Raw genomic sequence first — 25637 nt, 5'->3', positions numbered from 1 at the left:
TGAGAGTGGTAATAAAAACCTAACAAAGAGAGAGGTCATTAGACATATGTCCAGGAACAATAAAAGTCCAAGTTACTATGGACAGGAGAACTTGAGGTCACTTCACACAGATAGATAGGACTTTTCAGATGATGGAATTGATAACAACGACCTGAAAGGGGCCTACTACTGAAACGGATATTATCATTGTCTAATTAATAAATAAGTGTAGCAAAAACAAATTCTATACCCATTCCCTCTAAGCTGAGTTCAGGCACTGCGACCCAAATGCTCACATTATGTTTAAGCAAAATAAAGAGCTTAAGCAGAAGGTAATCTGCAGCCTTAACAGTGCCCTGTAGCTTCTCTGTACATGAGGCGGGTAAAGGGGGAGGGGGAACGAGGGGAAGATTTTCAGGGTAGAGCACTGCAGCCCAAGAGAGAATTTAATGGGAGAATAAATTTGGGGCCCAATTCTTTGACAGCATTTCTAATAATAGCTAGCAAAGCAGGGGGGAAGAGCCAGCTCCAAACATTCATCATAATAGTGCAATGAGATGAAGGTCTTTGGGGTAGAGTCTACCAAATTCCAGAGTAAGCAAATGAAGCCCGGGTGGATGAAGGGCTGGTTCTCTGGCAGGCCATTGCCACAGGGGGTCGTGTATAATTGTTTGATGTTCACAAACAGGTTATTAGCTGTGTTCGCCAGTGCACCAGAAACGAAGAGTAACACAAAAGCAGCTCTAAGATGAGAGCAGGAAGTTCTTTCCCTTCTGAAAAGGTGATTATATCAGATCAGTAAAAAAAGAAAAAATTTAAAGTCATTATATATTTTCTTTTCTTTAATGAGCCCCAAGTTTCTGAACTCTAGGGAACATTTCCATAGCTTTTCCTTCACCACTACCTTCCCCAAAATTGAGAAATGAGTTGTTTTTCTCCTCTTGCCCACCAACACCACCAATAGTGACATGGAATAGCCTAGAGTAACCACCCACACACTGGGCTCTGCAGTTAATCCCCTGGTATTCTCTTAAGGAGGTCCATACTAAAAACAAACAAACAAACAACCCTTTTGCTAAATCCACTGCCTTGGGAAATGCTCTTCTTGTGCCATCAACAGGAACAAGTTAGGAACGGGGATATCCCCAGAATAAATACTGCTGGACAACCAGCTCTGATCAGCCAAACCTTTCTAGTAAGTGTGTAAGATAAAAAAAAAAAAGTGTGCAAGATAAGCTAGAGCCTCTCCCCAGAAGCTCATTTCCAGCTTCTTCCTAGCAGGAAGGCAGACGATGTCTGCTGGAGAGGTTATGGCCCTGTCTGCTGGGGCTCATGGCAGGCTAAGGCTGCTTAAATACCTCCTTTCTCCAAAACATAGGGCCAGAGGGCAACGATTAATGAATGAACCCTAATGCAAAGAATGTGCAAACTCAGAAGGCAGGCCCTATCTCTGTTTCATGCAGAGGGGCTCGGTCATTGTTTTTTGTTGATGTGGCTTCTTTTTTGGGTTCTGCTCCTTTTCTCCCAGGTGTGTGACTGGCAGGCAATCCAGCTATTTATTCCCCTCAGGGCTGATCTTCACTAAAATACAAGGAAGAGAAAAGGCTGGATATTTCCAATGTAGCTCTGCTTTGTAATTGGTTACCTGATAATTGACCTACAATTCCAAAGGCATCCTTTTGAAGTTTAACAACAGAAGCCATATTTGGAAAGGTTACAACATACTCAGCAAGAAACGCAGAAGATGGTTGGGTATACAACGAGCATGTAAAAATACAGTGAGAAGCCTCATCAAAAGGCACATGACCAACAAGCCTCCATTACTGATGGCAATTGAATACCTACTCCAACATTTCTTAACTGCAGGCTGTAAGGGGGTGGGGCATGAAGGATGCAAATAATGGCACCAGGGCACATGCAAATACCTTCATTAGCCTCCAAGTTATATAAACCGTAGCAATGTGCCACACAATCAAATTACAGGATCCTTTAAAACCATCCTCTTTCTTATAATCCAGTGAAAACTGCAAGGATATAAATAGCATTAATTACTGACTACTTTTAAGGAAAGAAAAATGATATAAAATGCTATAATTCACCTAAAAATGGCCTTAGTCCTTTCAAAGTTCCATTTCAGATAATTAAACCCTTCTTTGGATTTTGTCCTGTCTTTATTCTGAAGGAAAAATTAGGAGTCCATAAATTCTACTGTATTGGAATAAACAAATTACCTCATAAGTGAATAAGAGGGAATAAGAGGGTTACAGTCCAAATAGTACTTCCTCACCAGGAAAATACAGTTATGCAGGGTTTTCTTCCAGAAGCTGTCAAAACAACACTTCCTTTAGTCTGTGTACATTACAAGCCCAGGCTTTTCAAAATGGTATCTCCCTAAGCTGTAAAAGCACCCAACCTACATAGATATATGGGAGGCCTATGGAGGAGGGCAAGTACTGACAAGCTCTCCTCACATACCTAAACCCACATCTCTGTAGCTCATGGGTGAGACTCTGACTATTGAGGTTAGAGAGCCCTCTGAGGATGGGGCCAAAGTCAGAATGGAGCCTAACCAGCCACGGTGCCAAAGACAAAAGAATTGTTAGCTCACAGAAGTTCAGAATGAAAAAGTAAACACCACTCTGCAACAGTCAACTCTACCTTCTCCCTGTTCCAAGCAGGAAAATGTCAGGTACGTGCCCCAGTCTAGGAGAAACCCTCCCTCTGAACTAATTTCCACATCTTACTCCTTCTTGCACTTGTTTAGATGGCAGCCTCAACCCAGGTGGAACAAGCAGGGACAAAAGAAGACAGTTTCATAAGCCCAGACCTCAGAGGTGCCAAGCTGCGAGTTAAATGTCATTACCAAAGGGAAGAGGACCTGACGTCCTGTCTGACAAAGAAAGCAAGCCAAAGCAGACCCCCTCCTACTCAGAGTCACTTAAGAAATTCTACAATTTGCTACTGTTTTGAACTTCTAATTCTTCAGCCTCTATGGAAAGAGACTTTTAAATAGAAAAAAAAAAGTACTAGGAAACCAATGGGAATACTTTCTCTCCATCTTCTGCTCAGGGACAGAGACAACAGCTGTGATCTAACAGTCTTACCCAGTGGGAACTAAAGTTCAGGAAGAGTATTTGGGATTCACTACACCACAGGGCCAGGCAACTACCTTCTGCATTTACTGAGGCACAAAGTTATAAAAAACCATTACAAATCTCCTGCTAAGACAACATGCAAATCCCTAGACTCTTAGAGAGCAAGTAAAAAGGAAGCAACAGTAGATTAAGGCTCACATACCATATTCTAAACCTGAGGTTGGCAAAAAGCTAGGTGGTATCCTTCCACCCAAGATTTTTTGGACTTAGTTTCTATCATAAACTTTTGTAGTTTAAAAAAAAAAACTGGAAACAAAGAGAGTACCCATAAATTGGGGAACAGCTGAACAAACTGTGGTGAATAAATGCAATGTAATATTAGTGTCCTCTAAGAAAACAGCAAGTATGAAGAATTCAGAAAAATATGGGAAAACTTGCATGAACTAATACATAATGAATTAAACAGAATCAGAATAACATAATCAATAACTATAAAATGTAAATGCAAAAAACTAAAAACCATCAGAATTCAGAGTAAATGACATGACTAATCTTATTTCTAGAGGATATGATGAAATACACTCGCCTCTTCTTCACAGAGAGGTAGGGGACTAGCGGGGCAGAACACTGTATATGTTATCAGGCACAGTTGCTATTTGTCGGCTTTGTTTAACTCTTCTCCCTTGTAACAAGGAAGATTCTGTGTTTGTGTGTGTGTATGTCTATGTCCGTCTGTCTGCCTATGGCGGTATATATTAGGAAATGACTAGTATAAAAAGTAAAAGGAATCAATAAAATTTTTTCAAGTATCCTCATTAAAACATTTCTACCTCCCACTGCAGCACATCCTACTGAAGAAGCTGATGTATTGGGAAGATATTAAAAGTGCCTAGGTCCTAGTGACCTCTGAAACACTTGAGACTTGAATTTCTTAGATATTGCATAGGATAGGATTCCTGCGGCCTAGATTTTGTTGGTAGAAATGATAGCTCTGGCAAACTCACTTCTAGTTAAGACGCAATTTTTGTTTTGATTATGGCAAGACAGGTAGTTGATGCTGACAGAGGTAAAGCTGAGCTTCCCAACAAGAATGACATTTCAGCACAAAAAGCTCCAACATGAATTTGAGCTTCTCTATTCTCAGGGAACCACAATCTATATATCAATAGCCACCTTGTGCATGGATAATTCATCTTCTTCATCACAAAAATTTTTCCTTTGAATTTGATGGAAACAATTAAAAATCTGTTTTTAGGCCATGATCTACTTTGCTATCTCAAGGAGAAAAAAAGAGGCTCAATCTTCTCTCTTCCCTCTTCCCCAAAACATACACATATATGAATACCGAAGAAAAGCCTTATTTGAGGGAAACAGACGAAAAAAAAGCTGCACCTAGGCTTGGTACAAGATGGGCTTAAGTCTTCCGTGCTCCAATCAAGGACACTAGCTCCTCATCCTGTTCTTAAGCAAGGGGTCCAGTCACCTCCTTTGGTAATCACTAAAAATGACTGCCTTCCTTAGGGGAGAAGGTTGTCAAAAGGCAGAATGAAGAGTTCAGAAGCTATTTCAAGGTTCAAATTATGAGCGGTGGACAACTTACTGCTATCTCTTATAGCTTGTCAAAGAAGCCATGGTGGGAACACAGATGTGTTGGTCACATTTCAACTTGGCTATGGCATGATAGCAAAGTAGTACAACTAACCCCCTAAGGTCCCACTAAAATCTCACGTTAACAAGCTCTTCTTAAGACCCTATCCCTTTGTAGGCCAGGGTGGCAATGTTAATGTAGAATAGATGCTGGGGATCTAGGCCTAACAACATAGCAGACATTGAATGAAAACTTGTTGATTGATTGATAGCTTAAATGTAGAGTAGGAAAAGCCTACATTTCCCAGGTGGATGAAGTGCAATGTGTGCCTATCATGTATAGTAAGTAAATTACACCTAAATCCCTTTTGGACCAAAGGGGCATAAATATGTATAAAATTATGATGTGACACACTGCAGACAGGATCTTGGATCATGCTGTGTCTGATTATCACCTATTCATCTGGTCAAATTTTTAAAAAAATCTTTTAATTTCTTTCCCCCCCTAAACATTTAATGTTATAAGGTTAATTACAGCTTTTAATTAACAGTTGCCAGATACTCTCAGTATCAATGAACTTGCAAAATCAGGATAAGAAAACAATAAGCCATTTGATCTACAGAGTTATCTGAAAAATTTTTTTTCCTGATTGAATTAGTTTAGTTCAACCCAGAGCAAAACAATTAGAGTTCTGCTCTGATAGCAGACTTCATCTAGTATATCTGCATTATTTATCACACTTACAGGAAGGGAAGGGACAGATCTTTATAAAGAGATACAAATCAATATGAGCTTTTAACAGATGGGGTCTGGGTAGGGGGCCACAGCAGCCCCGTTGGGTACAACACTGAAAATCATTCAGCTGAAACACAGAGACCCAGGGACATTTGCTCAGTAAAGCACTTAGGGAGGGCTTTCAGGAGTCAGCATCTTGCTGAATGTAATCTACCAAGTCTGAGGCCAGAATTATGGCCATGCATCTGCTCAGACTAGGCAGCAGTCAACAGACTGGGCTGCAGGCAAAGAGCTACATTTGAAACTATTGCAAATAATGCAGTAACAACATAACCACATAATTTCCCTCCCTGGGCTATTTTTGAGGATTGAATGGCAGTAGTTTGGCATTGAAGGAGGTGCCTGGAGTGGGACACAAGCAAAAAAAAAAACCCACATACAAACAATTCTGACCACCAGAGGCATGGGTAGAAGGGCAGAGGCAGGCACAGCAGCTTTCTGAAACAGTTTGGCACACATGTCTCACCTGTCACTAAGTCCCCAAGCTCTGCAGAGAACTGGCTTTTAGAACCTCAACATGATGCCCTAAACTCCAGCCCAAGTGTAGGGCAATGAGAAAGCTGTCTACAAGCTTAGTTCTGGGACAGAAATATCTACTGGCACTGTTCCATTGCTCTTAACAGAGTTCAAAAGCAAGGTAGTCTGGAGAAAGCAAAATAAAGCAATGGCCTACAACAAAATAAAACTCACACAGTCCCAGAACCACTAGTGGGCTTAGTCTATAGACAGAAGGAACGATCTTACCTGTACTTGCTGACCATCTTCTAGAGATTCACTTACTTCCGAGTCAGTACAACTAAATTTGATTTCATGCAATGCTAACACCCAGAAAGACTTTTGCAATCGAAATAACACAGGTGCAGATTCAGAGGCAATATGACATCTTCTTCTAAAACACTGAAATCATTCTTTTGTTTCACTTCTTATCTCTAATGTCCCTCCTGGTAGGTCCCCCCCAGGACATTTTTAAAACAAGGCAGTGAATCTAGACTGAAGGTGGAGTTATATACCTAATTCTAAATATTGTGGTACAGGATAGAAATCCAGGTTTTCTAAAACTGAATCTTATTGGGTTATATTCTGCCATGCTTCTCTCTTTTCTCTTAGTCCATCTGTATCAATTCCTCTCTCTTCTCCATATCATTTCTCTGCCCTGCTGGGTGTTCGTAACACCTCCAAATCAGTAATACTTGCAAACTTCATTAAGACTGTTTACTCTATTTTCTAGATCATTAATAAAAATGCTAAATATGCCTAGATCTCTACACTAACACCCTGCAACATCCTAAGAGACACTTCTTCAACTGTACACACACCACCATTTAGTATCCCACTTGTTTCACAGCTAACAGTACATTAACAGCTCCCCTTCCCCATCCTCAATCAGTTTTCTATTGAGCCAAGAGGCCTCCATAATGAGGCCTTTAATAACTATAGATAAGGCAAACATCTCCATAAGCCACCAGCAGTCAACATACCTTTGGCAAATTGCTAAAAGGCACAGATCACTCTCAGAAAGTCTGAGATGTTATCCCCAAGTCCATGAATATAATCCTAGCTTGTTACCCCCTAGAAAGTGACAGCACAACATTCTAAAAATAGTCTTCCAAATAATCCTTGTATTAATTAAACTTGAGAATAGAAAAATGTCAGCATAATTAACATACAAAGCAATGGTATAGCCTAATTAATCACCATGAAGAGAGATTGAATAAAATACTATGCATTTTTATGGAGCAATTTAATCTGGCAAGTAATTAATCACAGAAACACTAAGCAAAACAAATGGATTTCCCTTTAAGGAAGTCACATTCATCATCTATAATGTATCCTAAACTCCAATTTGTTATCCAACCTCAGACTTTTCCAGGAGACAATGACTTGCCAGTATTAGTAGAAAACCAATTTCTGACGGAAAGGGGTAAGAGCCTCTCCAATTAGCTCCCCTTCACTGAACTTAAATAGGACACAGTGAATTGCCCCAACCTCTATGGCAGTAAGAGTGGGGCATGCCTTCAAAGAGCTCCCAATCTAAGTAAATTAAAACAACTGCATAAGGAATTGCTATATGAGCCATGGAGAGATTATGACAATTTATAGATTGGGAAGAATCCCATCATAGGATGAAGTCTTAGGTCAGCAACTCTTAAAAAGGGGCCCCATGGTGAGGTTGAAACTTCCCATACTAAGAAAGGAAAATTTCACAAATTAAGGATACCTGAAGACTCTTCCAGTTCTTAATCCTATGATCCTGCAAATCTAGTTGGGGGAGGGCAAATGAAGGGGAGGAGGAGTGAAAAGAGACCAAAGCTTCTACCTGGCAGAGGTCTGAACAGACATGCAGGGTGGGGAGATCCCAGCAGTCGGATTTTAGCAATGGACTTTAACAACAAAAGAGCCAGTGAAGCTCATTAGATGGAGAGATGGCAAGGGCTATCTCCATCCTCCCCCTGTTTTGTTCTAGCAGTTCAGTGTTTTTGTAAAGGAAGATCAGTGTGCTTTTCAAACCCCCAGATGTTCAAATCTGCTGGCTGAAGCCTTTCTTTTCTGGGCTCAAGGGCTTCTTCTACTTTTTTCCCTGTTGCAAATCCTGACTCCTGCAGATGAAAGCAGCTGGCCAACAAAACAGCCTTAGGCCTCTAACCACAAGAGCCATAGGGGCCTTGCCCTTCAAATGACCTCAGGAATAGCTAGGTCCTTTGGAGTAAGCAAGAGCCTGACAAAAGCTGGGAAGAACAGCAGAAAAGGAAGGAAAGTGAGGCAGAGGTTTTGAGAATTGAAAGGGAGAGGATAGCAGCAACTTTAGTTCAGGGGAGCTACAAGGTACTTGGTAAATTGTGTTCTTATCCTTCCCCCCAAATGAACCCTATTTAGCAGCTTCTCTCAGGATCCGAGCGGTTGCGAGGCAAGTTTGCGAGATCCATACATACACATACCTAAAACAGATTTCAAGCGGCCCTGGAGAAGCAAAAAAGAAAGAACTTCCCCTGCCTAGCTTACTGTTTCCAGTACTTCCCAGGTACTAGGTTTTTCATGAAGCCCCAGTGGTGTCAAATAAGGGAGAAATTAATGCTCTTCAGCAAGCAGAGTAGTGAAAACACATTAGTGCACCCTGTGTTTGACATCCTACTCTCATGTTATTGGTTTTAAAAGAAATTATACAGAAACCAATTAGAACCAAAAAATCTCATTAAACCTCTTATAACAGGAGCTCACTTTGCTAGAGCATGCACAATATCTGGGCCCTGGGGAGAAATGTATAATCGAGGTAAAATTAATCAAAACCTACATAAAAAAGGACAGCAAGAGACAGCTTAAGAAGAAAATCTCTCCTTGGAGTCAGACTTCCCAATTCCTGAAGTCTGATCAGCAAGTGCATAATTCTACTTATTATTACCTTCTACTCTGTAACACTATATTTATAATTAGGTTGATATCACAGTGAAATGACAGTAAAATGCAGACACAATTCATTTAACAATTAATCTACTAGAGCTACAAATTCTTACCATGTCATTAATTGGCTGCTTAAAATGCTGCCTCAGTTTCAGATAACCATGCACCTACTTCCAGAACCTAGGGGAAATGTAGCTCTAAGAAAGGCTAGGTTGGGGGCTAGCTTTCAGGATCTAGCATTGGGCTATTCTCTCCTAAGAACATTGGCTCAGGAAAGGCCCTACTGAGACTACTGGACCCATTATTAATAAAGCTAGAAAGGACAAAAGACATATTAAACTGTCATTTAACCACCCTCCTCATTCCTCCCTCTCCCCACCCCAACAATTCACTGTGCCTTTTTTTTGCCCTTTATCAGTACCTGGCTTAACCATGAAGTATAATTAATATTCCTAGCCTCCACATGTGAAAAGAGACAAGGGCTTTGGTCATTCTCGGAAACAATTTAGAATTATGGGAGAAAAATCTCCAAACTATTCATATCCTTAATCCATAAATCCCACCACTGGACACATACCTCAAGGAAGTACAAAAAAAAAAAAGACAAAGGTCTTCTATATAGCAAAATACTAATAGTAGCACTTTTTGTGGCTGAAAAAATAGAGGCCCACTGACTGGGGAATTGATAAAAAAAAGTGTGGTACAAGGATGTAAAGGAAATCTAATGTACCCTAAGAAACAATGAATAAGAGGTATTTAGTGAAACATGAGAAAATATATATGAACGGATGGAAATAAAAGCAACCATAAACAGGAAAACAATATATACAACTAAAATAATGAAAAAACAGTAAAATTAAAGTGAATGTTGCCAAGAAGATGTGAGGGATGTACCACATTATTTTCCTTGGGGCAGGGGGATGGGGGGAGACTGAGTGTAAAAGCCAGTTACTGTATAAATTGGTTTTAACTGTTTTTCTTTGTTTCAGTAAAAGGCTGGGGGTACAGGGTGGAGAATATGATATTTGGAAATGATCCTAATGTAAAAGTAAAAGGGAAGGGAGGAAGTTAGAGGAAGAGGGAATGAAAAAGAAAAGAGGAAGAAAATAAAGAAAAACTGACCCAGACTTAGTCCATGTGTGGACACTTGTCCCATTAATAAATTAATTGCTTGCCTCTAAATTTATGATGGTTAATTCACTCAGACTTTGAACTTCACATTTACTTTTTATGGGCAGCTGAGATAACCCATTTTAACATAGGCCCTCCCCATTATTTCCATAGATTAGGGTCTGGTGTTTTCAGCTTGTCCAGGTTAACGTTTGAGAGTAGGTAAGTTAGTCTGCGTATATGTAAACATCCCTCTTGAGGGGAGGCCTAAGAACTATGATTATATCTGAGGATTTTATCCTAATCTTCTTAGCTCTGCCCCCACCAAGTTCAAACTAGAGCATTTGGTTGTTTAAATGTGTGTTTACAGAAACAAAGTAGACTGGGGCTGCAGGGTTTTGAGGGAGAGTTGGAAAAAGTCTGTTTTCTGTCCCAGAGCAAATACCTTCCCACCCAGTCACTCCTATGGACTTTTAAGAGACTGAAAGAAACCATCAATCACTCCCTTCTCCATTTCACTGAATAATTCTATCTTGGAGCCATTCTGCTTAGAATAAAACCTTTTTAAATCACCTCCAGATCTAGGGGCTCTGGTTATTTTCAGTCATCAAAAACCAACCTTACCACTGTCATGGCTCATTCACAAAGACAGTCCCTTCAGGCCACCTCCAAATATTTTCAAGGACTTGGCATTATTAATTAAGAAGGAGGAAATTTTCAGTGTAATTAAAAGACAAAGGGAGGCCTAATTGATCACCAAAGCAACTTACAAACAAATGTCAATGAGTCTGCATTAGAAGATACCTCATAATTATGTCAGTATAAAATTCTTGTCACACGCACAGCTGACAGTTCAAACTTTCTCTGAGATCCCTGCAAAGGAAGATGGTCTTACCTCTCCCAAAGATCTGAAATAAATAGATGAAATGGATGAAGAGTTTAGAAATTAGTCACAAGATTATAACTGCACCATGATATGGCAGAGATAGGGAAATTCATTATCCAGGCACACACACACACACACACACACACACACACACACACACACGCATATATATGTATATGCATGTATACATACACACAAATATATGTATACGTGTATGTATACATACATATGTGTGTGTGTGTGTATATATATATATATATATATATATATATCCATACATACATATGTGTAGGAGCTCTAACTTTACCCGAGTAGCTAACAATTTCTTGACTTGCCTAAATAGTGATGTCATATATCCAAAGGTGAAGGAACCAACAAAGAAAACCTCTTTTCTAGATCTGATTCCAAACAACAAGGGACTAGTTGCTGAGGTAGTAATATTTTAAACCCTGGAATGGAAGTGAACACCCCATCTTAGAATTTGTGACAGAGAGAAAAAGTCTTGCATAATTTGGCTAACATGTAGCCTAAGTTTTTGGAAAAAGAGATTTCCTCTGAAGTCAGAGAAAAGATGTGCAGAATCCCATGGACTAAACTTCTATAGGGGAAGTCAGCCCTTGAAAGATGGGAAGCTCTCAAGAATGAAATTCTGAAGACACAGAGAGAAACAATTCAGATGAGGAGAAGAAGGGAGAGTTGTCCAAAGAGACAAATGTGAAGAACAAAACTGAAACAGAATACAATGTAATTATAGTGACCAAGCTTAGTTCCAAAAAAAAAAAAAATGATATGAGAATGAACTTCTATCCTTCCTTCCAGAGAGGTAAAGAACTATGAATGTAGAATCCTGCTTGTGACATCAGGCTAGTTTTACTGAACTATTTTTTTCTCCTCTCTTTTGTATTCTTGTTTTAAGGTATGGCTCTCTGGGTGGAAGAGGGAAAAGTAATATATTTGGAAATGAAGGTGATGTAAAAACCAAATCTGAAAAGACATGTATGAAAAAAACGAAGGAAGGGCAGGTAATAGAAGATGAAAACAAAAGCATGACACAGTCTTCTAAGAATAATGTCAGGAGTCTGAAAGCTCAGAATTAGCTGGGGCTGGTGAAGAAAGCAAAGGACAATAAAATAGCTTTTTAAAGTTCTATTAAGGAAAAGAAATTCAAAGAAGGAATAGGACAGCAGTTCACTTCTTTGGGTGAATGGGGTGTTGATAATAACTGAGGATGAAGAAAGGGCAGAGTTGTTCAGCTCTTACTTTGCTTCTGTTTTCCTAAGGAGAATAATCATTGAATTGTAATGGGTAAAACAAAAATGGCTAATAGTGAGTTGAAACCCAAGATAAGCAATATGCTAGTAAGAGAATACCAGTTGCCCTTGATGAGTTCAAGTCAACCAGACCAGAAGAACTACATCCTAGGGCAGGGCTGTCCAAAATATGGCCTGCGATTTATGTGGCCCATCTACGAGCATAGAAATTTACATAAATGCTTTAATAAATGAAGCTGAACTACTACTGCAGAGCTCTCACTAAAATGGCAAATCAAAATATATTGTCTATTGTTTCAATAAAAACCTAAGGTTGAACAGCCCTGTCCTAGGGTAAGGAAAATACTCACAAATATAGAAATTAAGTCACTGTCAGTGATATCTGAAAGACTATGGAGACCTGGAGAGACATAGTGGGACTGCCATGTTAAATGTTATTCTGATTTTCAGACTAAAGGTCAGAGAGCTTAACTTTGATTCCTGGAAAAAATTCCAGAACATATTACTGCTTCATGAAAAACAGGTCAAAGCATACCAACTTCACTTTTGTTTTTGCCAGGGTAGCTAGATTTGGTAGATCAGTAGAATGCTACAGTAGTTTACCTAGATTTTTAGCAAATTATCTGACAAAAATCTCTCTCTCTCTCTCTCTCTCTCTCTCTCTCTCTCTCGGAAAAAGAAAAATAGGGAAAATAGGGATAGTATGATTAGGTGGATTTGAAACTGATTGAATGGCCAGACCCAACAAATGTTCGTTAATAGTTCAGTGATCCCCTGATTAAAGAAGGTGGAGGACAGACATTGGAGAGCTCTTCCCGGATCATTCACTATTTAAAAATGGCACTTGGGGAATTCTCCTCATCATTTCCCACCTGGATACTTTTCTGGACTTCATCATCTCCGGAAACTCATCATTTTGTAAGATGAAATCAACTCACAAATTCCAACTTCCTCAAATCATTTCCCACTCTGGCTGCATGACATCATCTCCCCCGTCCCAGCTCCCCACCAGTAACTTCTCTCCTCCAAGGGGGCCAGCTAAAGCAACAAGGCACCCTAAAGGAGAGTCAAACCACCTCAACTACCGCTTTCCTTCGGAACCTGGTATATACAGCCAAAGACTTAAGCTCAACCCTTATAGACATCATTAAGCAAGCCACCCTCATGGAAATGAAACCTGGAAATTGCTTCTACAGGTACTGAAACCGCCACAGATAGCCAGATATCAGAAGCCACAGATACTTTAAAATAACATCTTGCCATCAAAGTACTTGGCACCATAAAATAGTTCAACATTAGAAAATGATAGTCTTATTAATGGAAATGACATTTAAAAATTCATTATCATTTGCTTTGCCAGTGTACCTCAAGGACCATTGGGCTTTTACATCTTACTTGTAGCTGAAAACTTCTATATACATTATCTTCCCCCATTAGAATGTGAGCTCCTCAAAAGCAGGGACTGTTTTCCTTTTCTATTTGGTTACATAACCACAGCACTTAGCACAGTGTTTTCCCACATAGTAAGTACTTAATGAATGCATGCATTCATTCATTTTACTCATTACCTACCTTAAAGATAACCAGGGAAATGATGGTCTTGTAGTAATGTGAAGTATTTATTAGCAAATCATTTACTCTAGATGCCACATTTTAGGAAGGGTACTGGTAAGCTAGAACCCCCAGAGGAGGCCAGCCAAGATGGTGAGGAACTTCATGATCATATTGTATGAAGATGAAGATCAGGTAAAGAAAATGGAGCTAGTTAGCCTGATAGTTTCTAGTTAGGGAAGATGGAGCATGGGAGTGGGTAGTGAGATAACAGTCTTCAAGGATTTGAAGGGTGGTTTGAAGGATTTGAAGAAGACAGAACTACAAGCAATAGGTGGAATTTCAGAGAGGAGTATTTTAGCTTAATGTAAAGAAAAACTTCTTAACCATTAGACTGATCCAAAAGTGGAGTGAACTGTGTCTGAGCAGTAGGTTCCCCTTTATTGGAGGTCTTGAAGCAATGGTTTAAAGATGCGAGGTTCTTGCTTCAGTCTGAGTTTGCCCCTAACAGGAAAGGGGGAAGGGAATAAAAGTATTTATATAAAATTCACTATGTGCCAGGCACTGTGCTAAGTGCTTTTACAAATATTATCTTATTTGATCTCTGAGATCCCTTCTAACTTAGATTCAATGACTGAGGCATTCTGTCATAGTAAATAATACAAACAGCACTGGACTGGGAATCAGAAGACCTAGATCAAGTTCAACTTTGTCACTAATTAGTTCTATCATTATCTAGCCATTTCCTTTTCTTTGAGTACCAGTTTCCTTGTGTAAAATGAGGAGGGTAGCTAGATAGCCTTTTTGAAGTCTCATACTACTTTGTTCTCTACAGCATTTGACACTGTTGGCTACTTCTTTGGCTTCTGAGACACCATACTCCTGGTTCTTCTCTTACCTCTGTAACCAATTCCTTCTCTATCTCTCATCCTTATCACTTAAGATGGTGTTAGCCAAATTTTCTTTTGTGAACCTGGTAGGTTCTGTTTTCTCTACATTCTCTCAGGCCAATCTCTTCTACTCTTGGAGAGTAGCAAAGACTTGGTAGGAGACAGCAATACAACATAGTTCTCCCTTCAATTACTCCAAAACAGGTTAACTAGAATTTCTAGAAGAACTGAACCAATTTGATCTTTTTGCCAGGCTTTGCGCAGAAAATTCCCAAATTATTATCACCCAACCTGAGCTCTTTCTGGAAATCTAGACCTATGGGCCAATGCTCTGGGAATAGCTTTCTGAGCACATCCAAAGCTAAGTGTGGTATTATGATAGTTGAAAGAAACACAATCCTTTCAGTCACTTAGGTTTGAAATCTTGAAGTTATTTGGGATTCTTCCCCCTATTACCTCCCTCTCCCCAACAAGGCCAATCAGTTTTCATGTCCTGTCAGTTCTACCTCTATATCTCTTGTGTAAGTCCCCTCTCCTCACTTCCAGAAGCCTTTAAGACTGCTATCACTTCTAGGCTAGAGAACCGATACATTCTCATAAACAGTTTTTCTGTATCTAGTCACTGTCCTCCAATCCATCCATCCTTCAAACAGCTCCCAAAATAATTTTGCTAATTCTCAAAAACCTTAAGCAACTTCCTATTTTTCTAAGATGAAATTCTTCTGCCTGACATTTAAGATGTCTACAATCTGGCTCCAAACTACCTCTCCAACTTATTTCACATTATTCTACTTTATGCATTTTATATTCCATCCAGAGAATTAATAGCTACCCTCGAACTTGACATTACATCTCTTATTTCCAAGCATTTGCACACACAATCTTCCATGCTTGGAATACGCATACCCTCTTCTTATCTCTACCTCTCAGCACATTTTTCTTTCTTCAAGGCTCGGTTCAGATGCCAATTCTTCAATGAAATATTTCTTGATCCCAACCTGTTAATATACTATCCTTCTGCAAATTACTTATTTGTGTACATAAATAACAGAATTTTAGATCTAAAGCTGCAAGGGATCTCAGAAGTTATCTAATTTAAACCCCTCATTTTTACAGATGAGCAAGCTAAGGCCAAGAGAAGTTGAATTACTTGCATATTATATCCATGTAATTATATTCCTAAGCCTATTCAACATCCTATCTCCAAGGGAACGTAAGCTGCTTAAGGGACGGGACTATCACCAATACCTATCAGTGCCTTATAAATAGCAGGGATTTAAGAAATGATTTGTTGAATTTAATTAATATGATTGTGATCTTATGAAAGATGACAGAATGGGTCAGAAATAGCCAAATGGGGACTCCAGAGTTGGCTAACCATATTAACATATGAGTCTAAAAGGGAAGGAAGTGGAAGGAGCAGAGATGAGGATAAACTTAAAAAAAAACAAAACCCAATCTGACAACATGTTGGGGAAACAAAATGGCTTTATTTCTGTCTTAAACCAATCTACCTTGAGTCTAGCCCAAACTAGCTAAAAGGTCAGACCACAGAATATTCAAAAACTGTGGACAGCTAGGTGGCACAATGGATAGAGTGCTGGGATAGAGTCAGGAAGACCTGAGTTCAAATCTGGCTTCAAACATTTCCCTAGCTGTGTGACCCTGGGCAAGTCACTTAACCTCTGTTTGCTTCAGTTTCTTCATCTGTAAAGTGGGGATAATAATTGCACCTACCTCCCAAGGTTACTGTAGGGATCAAAAGAGAAAACACTGAAAAGTGCTTAGCACAGTGCTGGGCACATGGTAAACGTTATAATAAGCATTAGCTATTGTTGATGTTGTTGTTAACCATCTAAAAGCACTACAACACAATTTCAGGCTGAAGTCCCAAATGGTTTTATATGCTGAACTCATTCCTGTGAAACACCTACAGTCATGCTCTTTTGACTACAAATGTTTCTTCAAAGAGTTGAGCCCCCAAAATCAAGAATCCTTCAGTGTGCTACAGCTTTCTGAACCCACTGCAAAGAGTTGGCAGTATGCAACATATACAGAGCAGGCAGGAGGAGAAGAGATGATGAAGCCCAAGGGATGCGTTTGGATTTTCATTTCTGGAGGTTGTCTTAAGAGATTATGGAAGAGTGAATACAGCAGTCATTGGGAGGGACATTAACCCAGTCTCATTTAGTGCCTAGTTTTAATCCATGTAATGCTTTTCATTCCCTGTAATGGGAGATCAGCAGGGTCTGATTAACATGAGAAAGGTCATTACTGATAAAGCATAACTCAGGGAACAATCTGAGCTTACATGCCTCAGGAGCTGACAAAAGGGATCTCTAACAACTCCCGGAGAGATAGAAAGGAGAGGCTGTGCCCTGATTCATCCTCCCAGACCCTGCCTTTGATCCACATCATACTACACAAAAAAAGGTTCTTCACCTGAGGTGTTTGGGGAGAGGCCACTCAGCTCAACAAACATTGACTTTAAACTGCAACACAACCAGACATGCAGGTGCAGCGGTAAATGTGAAGACAAGAAAAATGCACAGGGAAGGAGAGGGAAGCCATTATTTCAAGTACAAGGTCAGAAGGACCACAGCAACCCTTCTGTCCACCAGTCAGTATGTTTCCATCTGGGGGGCAGAAAGCTTCATATGACTAATTTCCTGGTCCCCTACCCTGCAAAAATAGCCTCCTTCAAAGGCTTGGTAAGAAATTATCCATTTATGTGTATGTTCTCTCTTCCATTAGAATGTAAGTTCCTTGTAGGCAGAGAATGTTTTTTGTTTTTCTTTGCATCCCCCAGCACTTAACACACTGCTTGTCAGCACCTTTTCAATAATTTAGAGTCTCAAAGCGTCACCAAAGCCCTGAAAGGTTAAGTGACTTGCTGAGAGGCAGCCAATATGTGTCAGAGGTGGGACTTGGACCTAAGTCTTCCTGATTCCAGGTCCAGCTGTCTATGCTCCTCACCTTACCTTCATACCTCAATGTTTCTCAGTGGTATATAATAAGTGTTTAATAAATGCTTGTTGATTGATTGAGCTGGACATGACCTTAGTAATCATTTAGTTCAGCCTCATTTTATTAATGAAGTAACTGAGGTCAAGGTAGCCTCCTTGCTGTTCCTCAAATAAGACATTCCATCACTCAACTCAAGAGCATTTTCATTGGCTGTCTCCCATGCATGGAATGCTTTCCCTCCTCATCTCTACCTGCTGGCTTCCTTTAAGTTCCAGCTAAAATCCCACCATCTATAAGAACTTTTCCCAATCCTTCTTAATTCTAGTGTCTTCCCTTTGTTATTTACTATGTATCCTATATACATATACAGCTTGTTTGTACATAGCTATTTGTGTGATTAGCCTGTAAGCTCCTCAAGAGCATTTTTTTTTGCCTTTCTTTGGATCCCCAGTGCTTAGCACAGTGCCTGACATATGCTTAATAAATGTTCATTGACTGAATGAAATGATCGGCCAAAGGTCATACACATATTAAGTAGCAAACCTGGGATCTGAACCTAATTCCTCTGAGTATCCAGTACTCTTTTAATGACAACAGTTCCTTTGGCCAGAAAGGGTAATTTGGAAAAAAGCCCCAGGAAAAACTTAGAAGAGTCCTCTTCTCCATCCTCCTTGGCCTCCTTCTTTTGTTAGCCCTTGCATCCTATAAGGGGCTGCCAGGCCAGTAATTATACCCATAGCTCAAGGCTCAACTAGAGTTAGGTCACTGATACCTTATTTTCCCTCTTATGATTTATTGGAATAACACTGCGGGGGGAGGGGGAAGGAAGCAGGGCATTGTGTATTTGCAACATCCAGATGTTTCCATAAAAATAGAGATAACTGAGCAGAAGCATTAAGAATCTCATTGAAGGATTAAACAGGAAGAGAAAGACATTTGTTTCAATACAAATAACTTTGACAATTAGCAAACTGGCATGACTAAGCCATGAAAGACAAATGAAAGGCAGAGAACAACAACACAGGCACAGTAAATATGTGCCTCAAATCTGCTCAGCACCAGCACTAACCCCTCTTGTCTTTCAGCTTCATGGTCCCAGTTCCAAAAAGCTGAAAGGTACAAGGCCTCCCATCTACTAGGGAGAAGACAAGATGGACCAACCACTTCAGTTCATTACGGACAGCCCACAGATAAAAATGTGTTACTAACATCAAGTTCTACAGCAGCCTGCAAGGCTCCTGTGATTGCTAAGATTCTGGAAAGTTGAAATACACTCCAGTCTACTGCTAGATAGCCTCACAGGGTGCTGAGGCCCATGCTACTTTGGGAAGAAGGGCTAACTCAGAAATCTTTTCAAGAGGACCGTAGGCAATGATTGACTATGGAAGTAGCAGGATTAAATTGAGTACACCACTACCTCTTAATAATAAGTTCTTCCATATTCTATCCTTGCCAGCACAACTTACAACCCCACAGCATGGACTGAGACCCTCAGGTTGGCCTTCGTGATATAGGTTCCCCTCCCCCAATACTGCCAGAGGGATCTTGTTCCTACTCACAGGGCACACCAAAGGAACCTGACCTGGCATTCATTTACACCCTACTGACAATACTCAGGCAACCCATCATGAGTTCTCTCATCACCTCTTCTCCAAACCTCACTCCATCTTCATTCATTCTTTCCTCCTTTGCCACAGAAGAAGAGGTGACTCTTTTCTTTATCAAGAGCAACCCTTCCACTAAAGCTTTTGATGCCACATAGTTCAGGAGCTTGTATCACTGAGAATTCCTTCTACTCATCTTCAAGTTCCTCCTACTTATTAGTTCTTCCCTAGTTTCTATGCCTAGAAACATATTCATATTTCCTCCATCCTTTAAAAAAACATCTTTCCTTGCCCCTGACACTTCTTCTAGCTCTCATCCTAAATCTCTTCTCTCTTTCACTGCTAAACTCCTAGAAAAAGTGAGCTATGATTACTACCTCCACTTTGCCACTTATTTACTTTTCAACCTCTTGATACTTAATCCCGCCACTTTTGAAACTGCTTCCTCAAAGGTCCCCAGTAGCCTCTTAACTGCCAAATCTCCTGGTCTGTTCAGTCCTTACCTTTCTTTCCACATCAGTGGAAGCTGCTAACCATTCTCTCCTGCCAGATGTGCTCTCTTCAACTGGATTTCATGATATTCTTATTTTTTCTTCTACTGTCTAGTGAGTCCTTCTCAAGTCTTATTCACTGGTTCAGTTCTCTTCCTGTCCCCTACATGTGAGGGCTCCCCAAGGCTCTGTTCAAGGCCTTCATCTCTTCTTTGTCAATGCTATCCACCTTTAGTGAACTCATCTCCTCCGACTTCATTTGCCTGAAGACAGCACTGTACCTACTGCATCAAAACCCAGAATATTTCAAGGCATTAAAATGAGTGAGACGTGTTGCCCAGCCTATGACTATTACGGCATACAGTAAATGAGAAATCTACTGATTTATTCTATTGGCAAATATATCGTAGATACATCCTGGAGATAAGCAATAAACTGGGTTCAAAACTGAATTGGAAGAAAAATGTTGTATTACTTATGAGAAAGTGCCCAGCACTTTCCATGATCCCAAGCACTCCCAAAACAATGTTTTTAATATTTTACCCATGATTCTAATACCAAATTTCTCAGTGATGTTATATGGCTATAAATCACAAAATGCCAGAGTCTCAGAAGAATCAAAATATGATAACTACATTATATTACCAGTAATGACCTATATCCAAAAAGTGGCTGAAAAGTTCTCAACCAGAAAATGTACGATGAGAAATGAAGAAAGCTGATCATGTAGCAAGACCCAAAACCAAAACATGATGAGCTCAAGTGCTACAATAGTATCGTGGATTATTCAAAGACCTAGTAGAAGATCTTCTGAGTGTACCAAGTCTCCTTTTGGTTCTATTTCAGCACCTCTCGCATTCCCTCTCCCCACACGGCTACCACATTTATTCAGAGCTTCATTACGGTCACAGCCCCTTAATAGGGTTCCCTGCCTCCAATTTCTCCCCTCTCTGATTATAACCTTTGCACAGCTGCCAAAAGAACCTCGCCCCACCCTCCCCCATGGGTCTGACGATGCCATTCCACTAGTCAAAAACTTTCAGTGGCTCCCTACTGCCTCTTGTGGAATACATAAACTCCTTAGCCTGGCATTTTAACTCCTATAAAGCAGCTCCAATATGCTTTTCAAACTCAATTTCAGAGTACTCTATATTTCAGTCAAACTGAGGGCCTACCAAACTCAAGATGCTGCCTTTCTTCTCTGTGCATTTGCACAGAGTGCCCCATTACTGGAAATAAACCCTCTCCTTGGAATACTTCTCTTTCGTTAAAACTGTACATTTTCCATTTTCTTTGTGAAGAAGCCTCCCCTACTAAAGGTATTTTCTACCTGTTCAATTTTTAAAAATTATTTATTTTTGGTTTTCAACATTCACTTCCATAAGATTTTGAGTTTTAAATTTTCTCCCCCCTACCCTTCCTCTCCCCAAGATGGCATGGAGTCTGATACAGGCTCTACTTATGTATTCATATTAAACATATTCTCACATTACTCATGTTGTAAAGAAGAATTAGAACCAACAAGAAAAAAGAAACAAAACAACAACAATAAAAAGACCAAATAGTAAGCTTCCATCTGCATCCAGATTCCATAGTTCTTTCTCTGGATGTGGACAGCATTTTCCTTCATGAGTCTTTTGGAGTTGTCTTAGATCCTTGCACTGCTGAGAAGAGCTAAGTTTATGAAAGTGAGTCATCACACAATGTGCCTGTTACTGTGTACAATGTTCTCCTGGCTCTGCTCCCCTCACTCAGCATCAGTTCATGTAAGTCTTTCCAGGTTTTTCTGAAATCTGCCTGCTCATCATTTCTTATAGCACAATAGTATTCCATTATGTTCAACTTGTTCAGACATTCCCCAATTTTTGGGGATCCCTTCAATTTCCAATTCTTGGCCACCACAAAAAGAGCTGCAATAAATATTTTTGTACATGTGGGTCCTTTTCCCATTTTTATGATCCCTTTGGGATACAGACATAGAAGCGGTATCACTGGGTCAAAGGGTATGTACAGTTTTATAGCCCTTTGGACATAGTTCCAAATTGCTCTCCAGAATGGTTTGATCAGTTCACAACACCACCAACAATGCATTAGTGTTCCAATTTTCCCACGAACTCTCCAACATTTATCATTTTCCTGTTTTGTCATGATAGCCAACCTGATAGGTGTGATGTGGTACCTCAGAGTTGTTTTGATCTGCATTTCTCTAACCCATAGTGATTTAGAGCTCCCTTCTTCAATTTTCCTAGAACACTTTAGATCTTCCTTTGTCACAATCCCATTCTACCACAAACTACATTTATTTATGAACATGTCATATCCCTCCTAATAGAACATAAGTTTCTTGAAGGCAGAGAAGTTGCCATTTTTTATATTTATATTCTTATCTTCTAAGTTCTCAATAATAACTCACATTTATATAGAGCTTTTAAGATTTATACATTGCTTTTCTTATAAAAATCCTATGAGGTAAACAGTGCGATTATTATTATTCCCATATTACAGACAAAAAAACTGAAGGTCAGGGAAGATAAATTATTCTTCCAGGATCACAAAATTAATAAGTGTTGGATCTGGGCCTCAAAACCAGATTGTTTGACTCTAAATACTTTTTCTAGCATACCACACCTAATAATAAAAATAACAAATGTTCATTAAGTGGTAGAGGACTAAAAGGACCCTCTAGTCTCAATCTAGCCATCAAGTCCCTGAATGGACTTTGGCAAATGACTTCAATACTCTGGGATTCCACTTCCTTGTGTGTACAATAAGGACATTTGATTATATCTTTAGGCCTGATTCCAACTCTGACATTTTCTACTCCTAGGACTCCTAACACTGGTGAGGATGTCATCATTTTCTGGAGTATTTAGAAGAGTTTAAAGGATAAGAAAAGGGACACTGTACTGTCAGGGCTATTTGAAAAAAATGGTAGAGATTATACAGCACTTGCAGAAGGCTTTGTTTTATCCTTTCCAAGACATTCACAAAAAGGAGAGTTAAGGAATACCTGGGAAGAAGGCGGCCAACAGACAACCCAGAAACCACAGGAAAGGAGAGCAGCAAAGCAGAATAAGAAGAAAGCATAAAGGGATGTGATCAAGGAAACAGGCCCCAGAAGGAAAGGCATGACTGGGAAAGCCTAAATAACGACATGAATAAATAATACAACATAAATTATACCCACATGCACCTTCATGCTCCTGTGCAGAGCCTGGTGCTTCTACCAAACACCCACATTTGTCATACTGTCCTTGGGTCACTAGGGGATATTTGGGAGAAGAAAATCCGTAATTCCTGGTTCTTACAGAAAATCACATTTATCATATGGCTTCACCATGGTATCTGGTTTATTTGCTAGGTGCAGATATGCATTTATTTAGTGAGATTTATAAAACTGTGCTCACTGCAAAATGCCCCTAGAGACAGGTAAGGCAGACCAATGCTCAGTGCAATCTTGTTAGCACATCTCAGCCTCTGTCCTATCCCTGACTCCCTCTTCTCCCCTCCACATATTGCACTCCTGGCATTTGCTCTAAGACGTTCAAGAGCTGTAGTAAATGAGGCATTTTATGTAAAAAGAAAGAAAAACCCATACAAATACCCCACTCCAGTTCCATGGCAGGCTAGAATATGAAAAACACTGTGCATGTACATTATTATTACTGGAGTGTCTGGCAAACTTACATATGGAACTAAATCAAATTACCCATCTGTTGGGTTTGCATCTTTCTCTCAACTTTAATTTTTCAATTGCTTGAAAGAATAATTTAATAACTATCGGGGAACTGAAGAGCCATGTAGAAAAGGGGAAAGATTTGTAGGGAAACTCTGGCCTAGCTATCTTCCTGAAATGGTGCTCTCTTCTCCATTTGTAAACATCATTCTACTATGATTGCTATTTTTTTGACCCCTTTCACTAGGTGACTTTTCTGAACTCCCTTAGATTTCTGTGGAAAACTCTTTACCTGAATTTCAGTTCTCTTCTTGCCTGTTGCATTAGGAGATTGATATCACCTGGCCCCAAAGGTGCCATTTGCTTCTGTTTACCACAAATAAAAATAACAATGCTTCCTGGGTGTTCCAGGGTCCAGGAGTCATCCAATGAAGTCACAAAGGATAACAAGGTATTGAGGGAAAGGGAAGAAGGTGAGGGTAGCTTTTAGGCAGCCTACTGACAGAAGTCCTGTGCAGTAGCAAAGATGAGTGCTTGCAACCATCTCTTACTCAATGGCAAGAAAATGAATAGAATAGTATTCTGAACTATTTCAGTATGACAAATTCTCATGAAATACTATTTCTGGTAGAGTAGGACAGTTTATTTCATTCCCAGAAAAACAGCCTTAAAACCACAACAGTACTGCACACAAACAAGCCATTCCTTACCTGATATTGACTAATGCATGGGTCACCTTGCTGGCTGCTTCTTTCCACTGGCCTGTGTTGGTGGAAATCCTCAGGACTAAAGGAAGGAGAGAAAACAGAATTGTCAAACCAATAGCTATCCAAAACAACAACAACAACAAGGATTAAAAATACTTCCTGAGGTGAGATCCTCAAATAAGACATTTTTTTGAAGAGGCCTTTCTTTTTGCATTGCCCTAGAGTCCTGCTGTATAGGATCGTGTATAGTCACTCCAATTCAAGATGGTTCTTTGCTTCTTCTTCTCTTTGGCATCCCTGATCTCCTCTGAGTCAGCCATAACTAGTCTCCGACCAAGACAAGGGGAATAACAGTAGTAAAGCCAGTATATCACATCACAGCTGCCATGTAAAGCTATTTTTGTTTCCAGATTGCTGCTAGTTTCTGTCAAAACCCTCTTTGGCCAGAAGAATAAACAGGGGCATGTGAAATTTCCCCAACTATTTTTCCTAATAATCCATCAATTAAAAATGAAATGAAGGAAAAATACTCGTTGTCCACACTACGTGCAGTTGGAAAGAAATCCACTGAGTTGGCATACCAAATACACATATCTAAGAGAGGCACTGTAGAGTGGACAATGAACAAAACTAAATAGGAGGACAAAGGGAAAAGCTGAATTGCATCTAGGAAATTATACAGAGTTTTAGGCGATTCCCAAGCGGCTCTCCAACACAAAACTCCAGCTTTTTTATCATTATTTATCTACTTAATATTTTTAGTTTTCAGCATTAATTTTCACAAGAGTTTGAATTACAAATTTTCTCCCCATTTCTACCCTCCCTCCGACTCCAAGATGGCATATATTCTGATTGCCCCTTTCCCCAGTCAGCCCTCCCTTCTGTCATCCCACTCCCCCCCATCCCCTTTTCCGTTTCTTGTAGGGCAAGATAGATTTTTATGCCCCACTGCCTATCTTATTTCCTAGTTGCATTTTTTTTTGAACATGTGCTTTTAAAACTTTGAGTTCCAAATTCTCTCTCCTCTTCCCTCTGCACCCACCGTCCCTAAGAAAGCAAGCAATTCAACATAGGCCACACGTGTATCATTATGCAAAATCCTTCCACAATATTCATGTTGTGACAGACTAACTATATTTTGCTCCTTCCTATCCTATCCTCCTTTATCTAATTTTCTCTCTTGACCCTGTCCCTTTTCAAAAGTGTTTGCTTTTGATTACCTCCTCCCCTTATCTGCTCTCCTATTGTGCCACCTTTTTTATCTTCTTCCTCCTTCTTTCCTGTGGGGTAAGATACCCAATTGAGTGTGTACATTATTCCCTCCTCAGATCAAATCCGATGAGAGCAAGATTCACTCATTCCCCCTCAACTGCCCCCTCTTCCTTCCCAACAGAACTGCTTTTTCTTGCCAGATATGCAAGATAATTTATGTAAGATAATTTACCCCATTCTATCTCTCCCTTTTTCTCTCTCTCAATATATTCCCCTCTCATCCCTTAATTTGATTTTATTTTTTTTAGATATCATCGCTTCATATTCAACTAACCCTGTGCCCTCTGTCTATGTGTGTGTGTGTGTGTGTATGTGTGTGTGTGTGTGTATTCCCTTCACCTACCCTAATACTGATGTCT

At 39.8% G+C, this 25637-nt stretch overlaps 1 protein-coding gene across 1 annotated transcript in view; it reads right to left on the bottom strand.

The window, feature by feature from the left end:
• The window catches only part of ARMH3 (armadillo like helical domain containing 3), a 217776-nt gene that overhangs the window by 82796 nt on the left and 109343 nt on the right, over nucleotides 1–25637 (bottom strand). Inside the window, exon 23 of the mRNA XM_036735487.1 lies at nucleotides 24010–24085. Coding sequence (XP_036591382.1) covers nucleotides 24010–24085 — 76 coding nt within the window. The remainder of the gene's footprint in view (nucleotides 1–24009; nucleotides 24086–25637) is intronic.

The sequence above is a fragment of the Trichosurus vulpecula genome, chromosome 8 (assembly GCF_011100635.1).
Source record: "Trichosurus vulpecula isolate mTriVul1 chromosome 8, mTriVul1.pri, whole genome shotgun sequence".
NCBI lineage: Eukaryota > Metazoa > Chordata > Mammalia > Diprotodontia > Phalangeridae > Trichosurus > Trichosurus vulpecula.
This window is presented reverse-complemented; position numbering and strand designations above follow the sequence as displayed.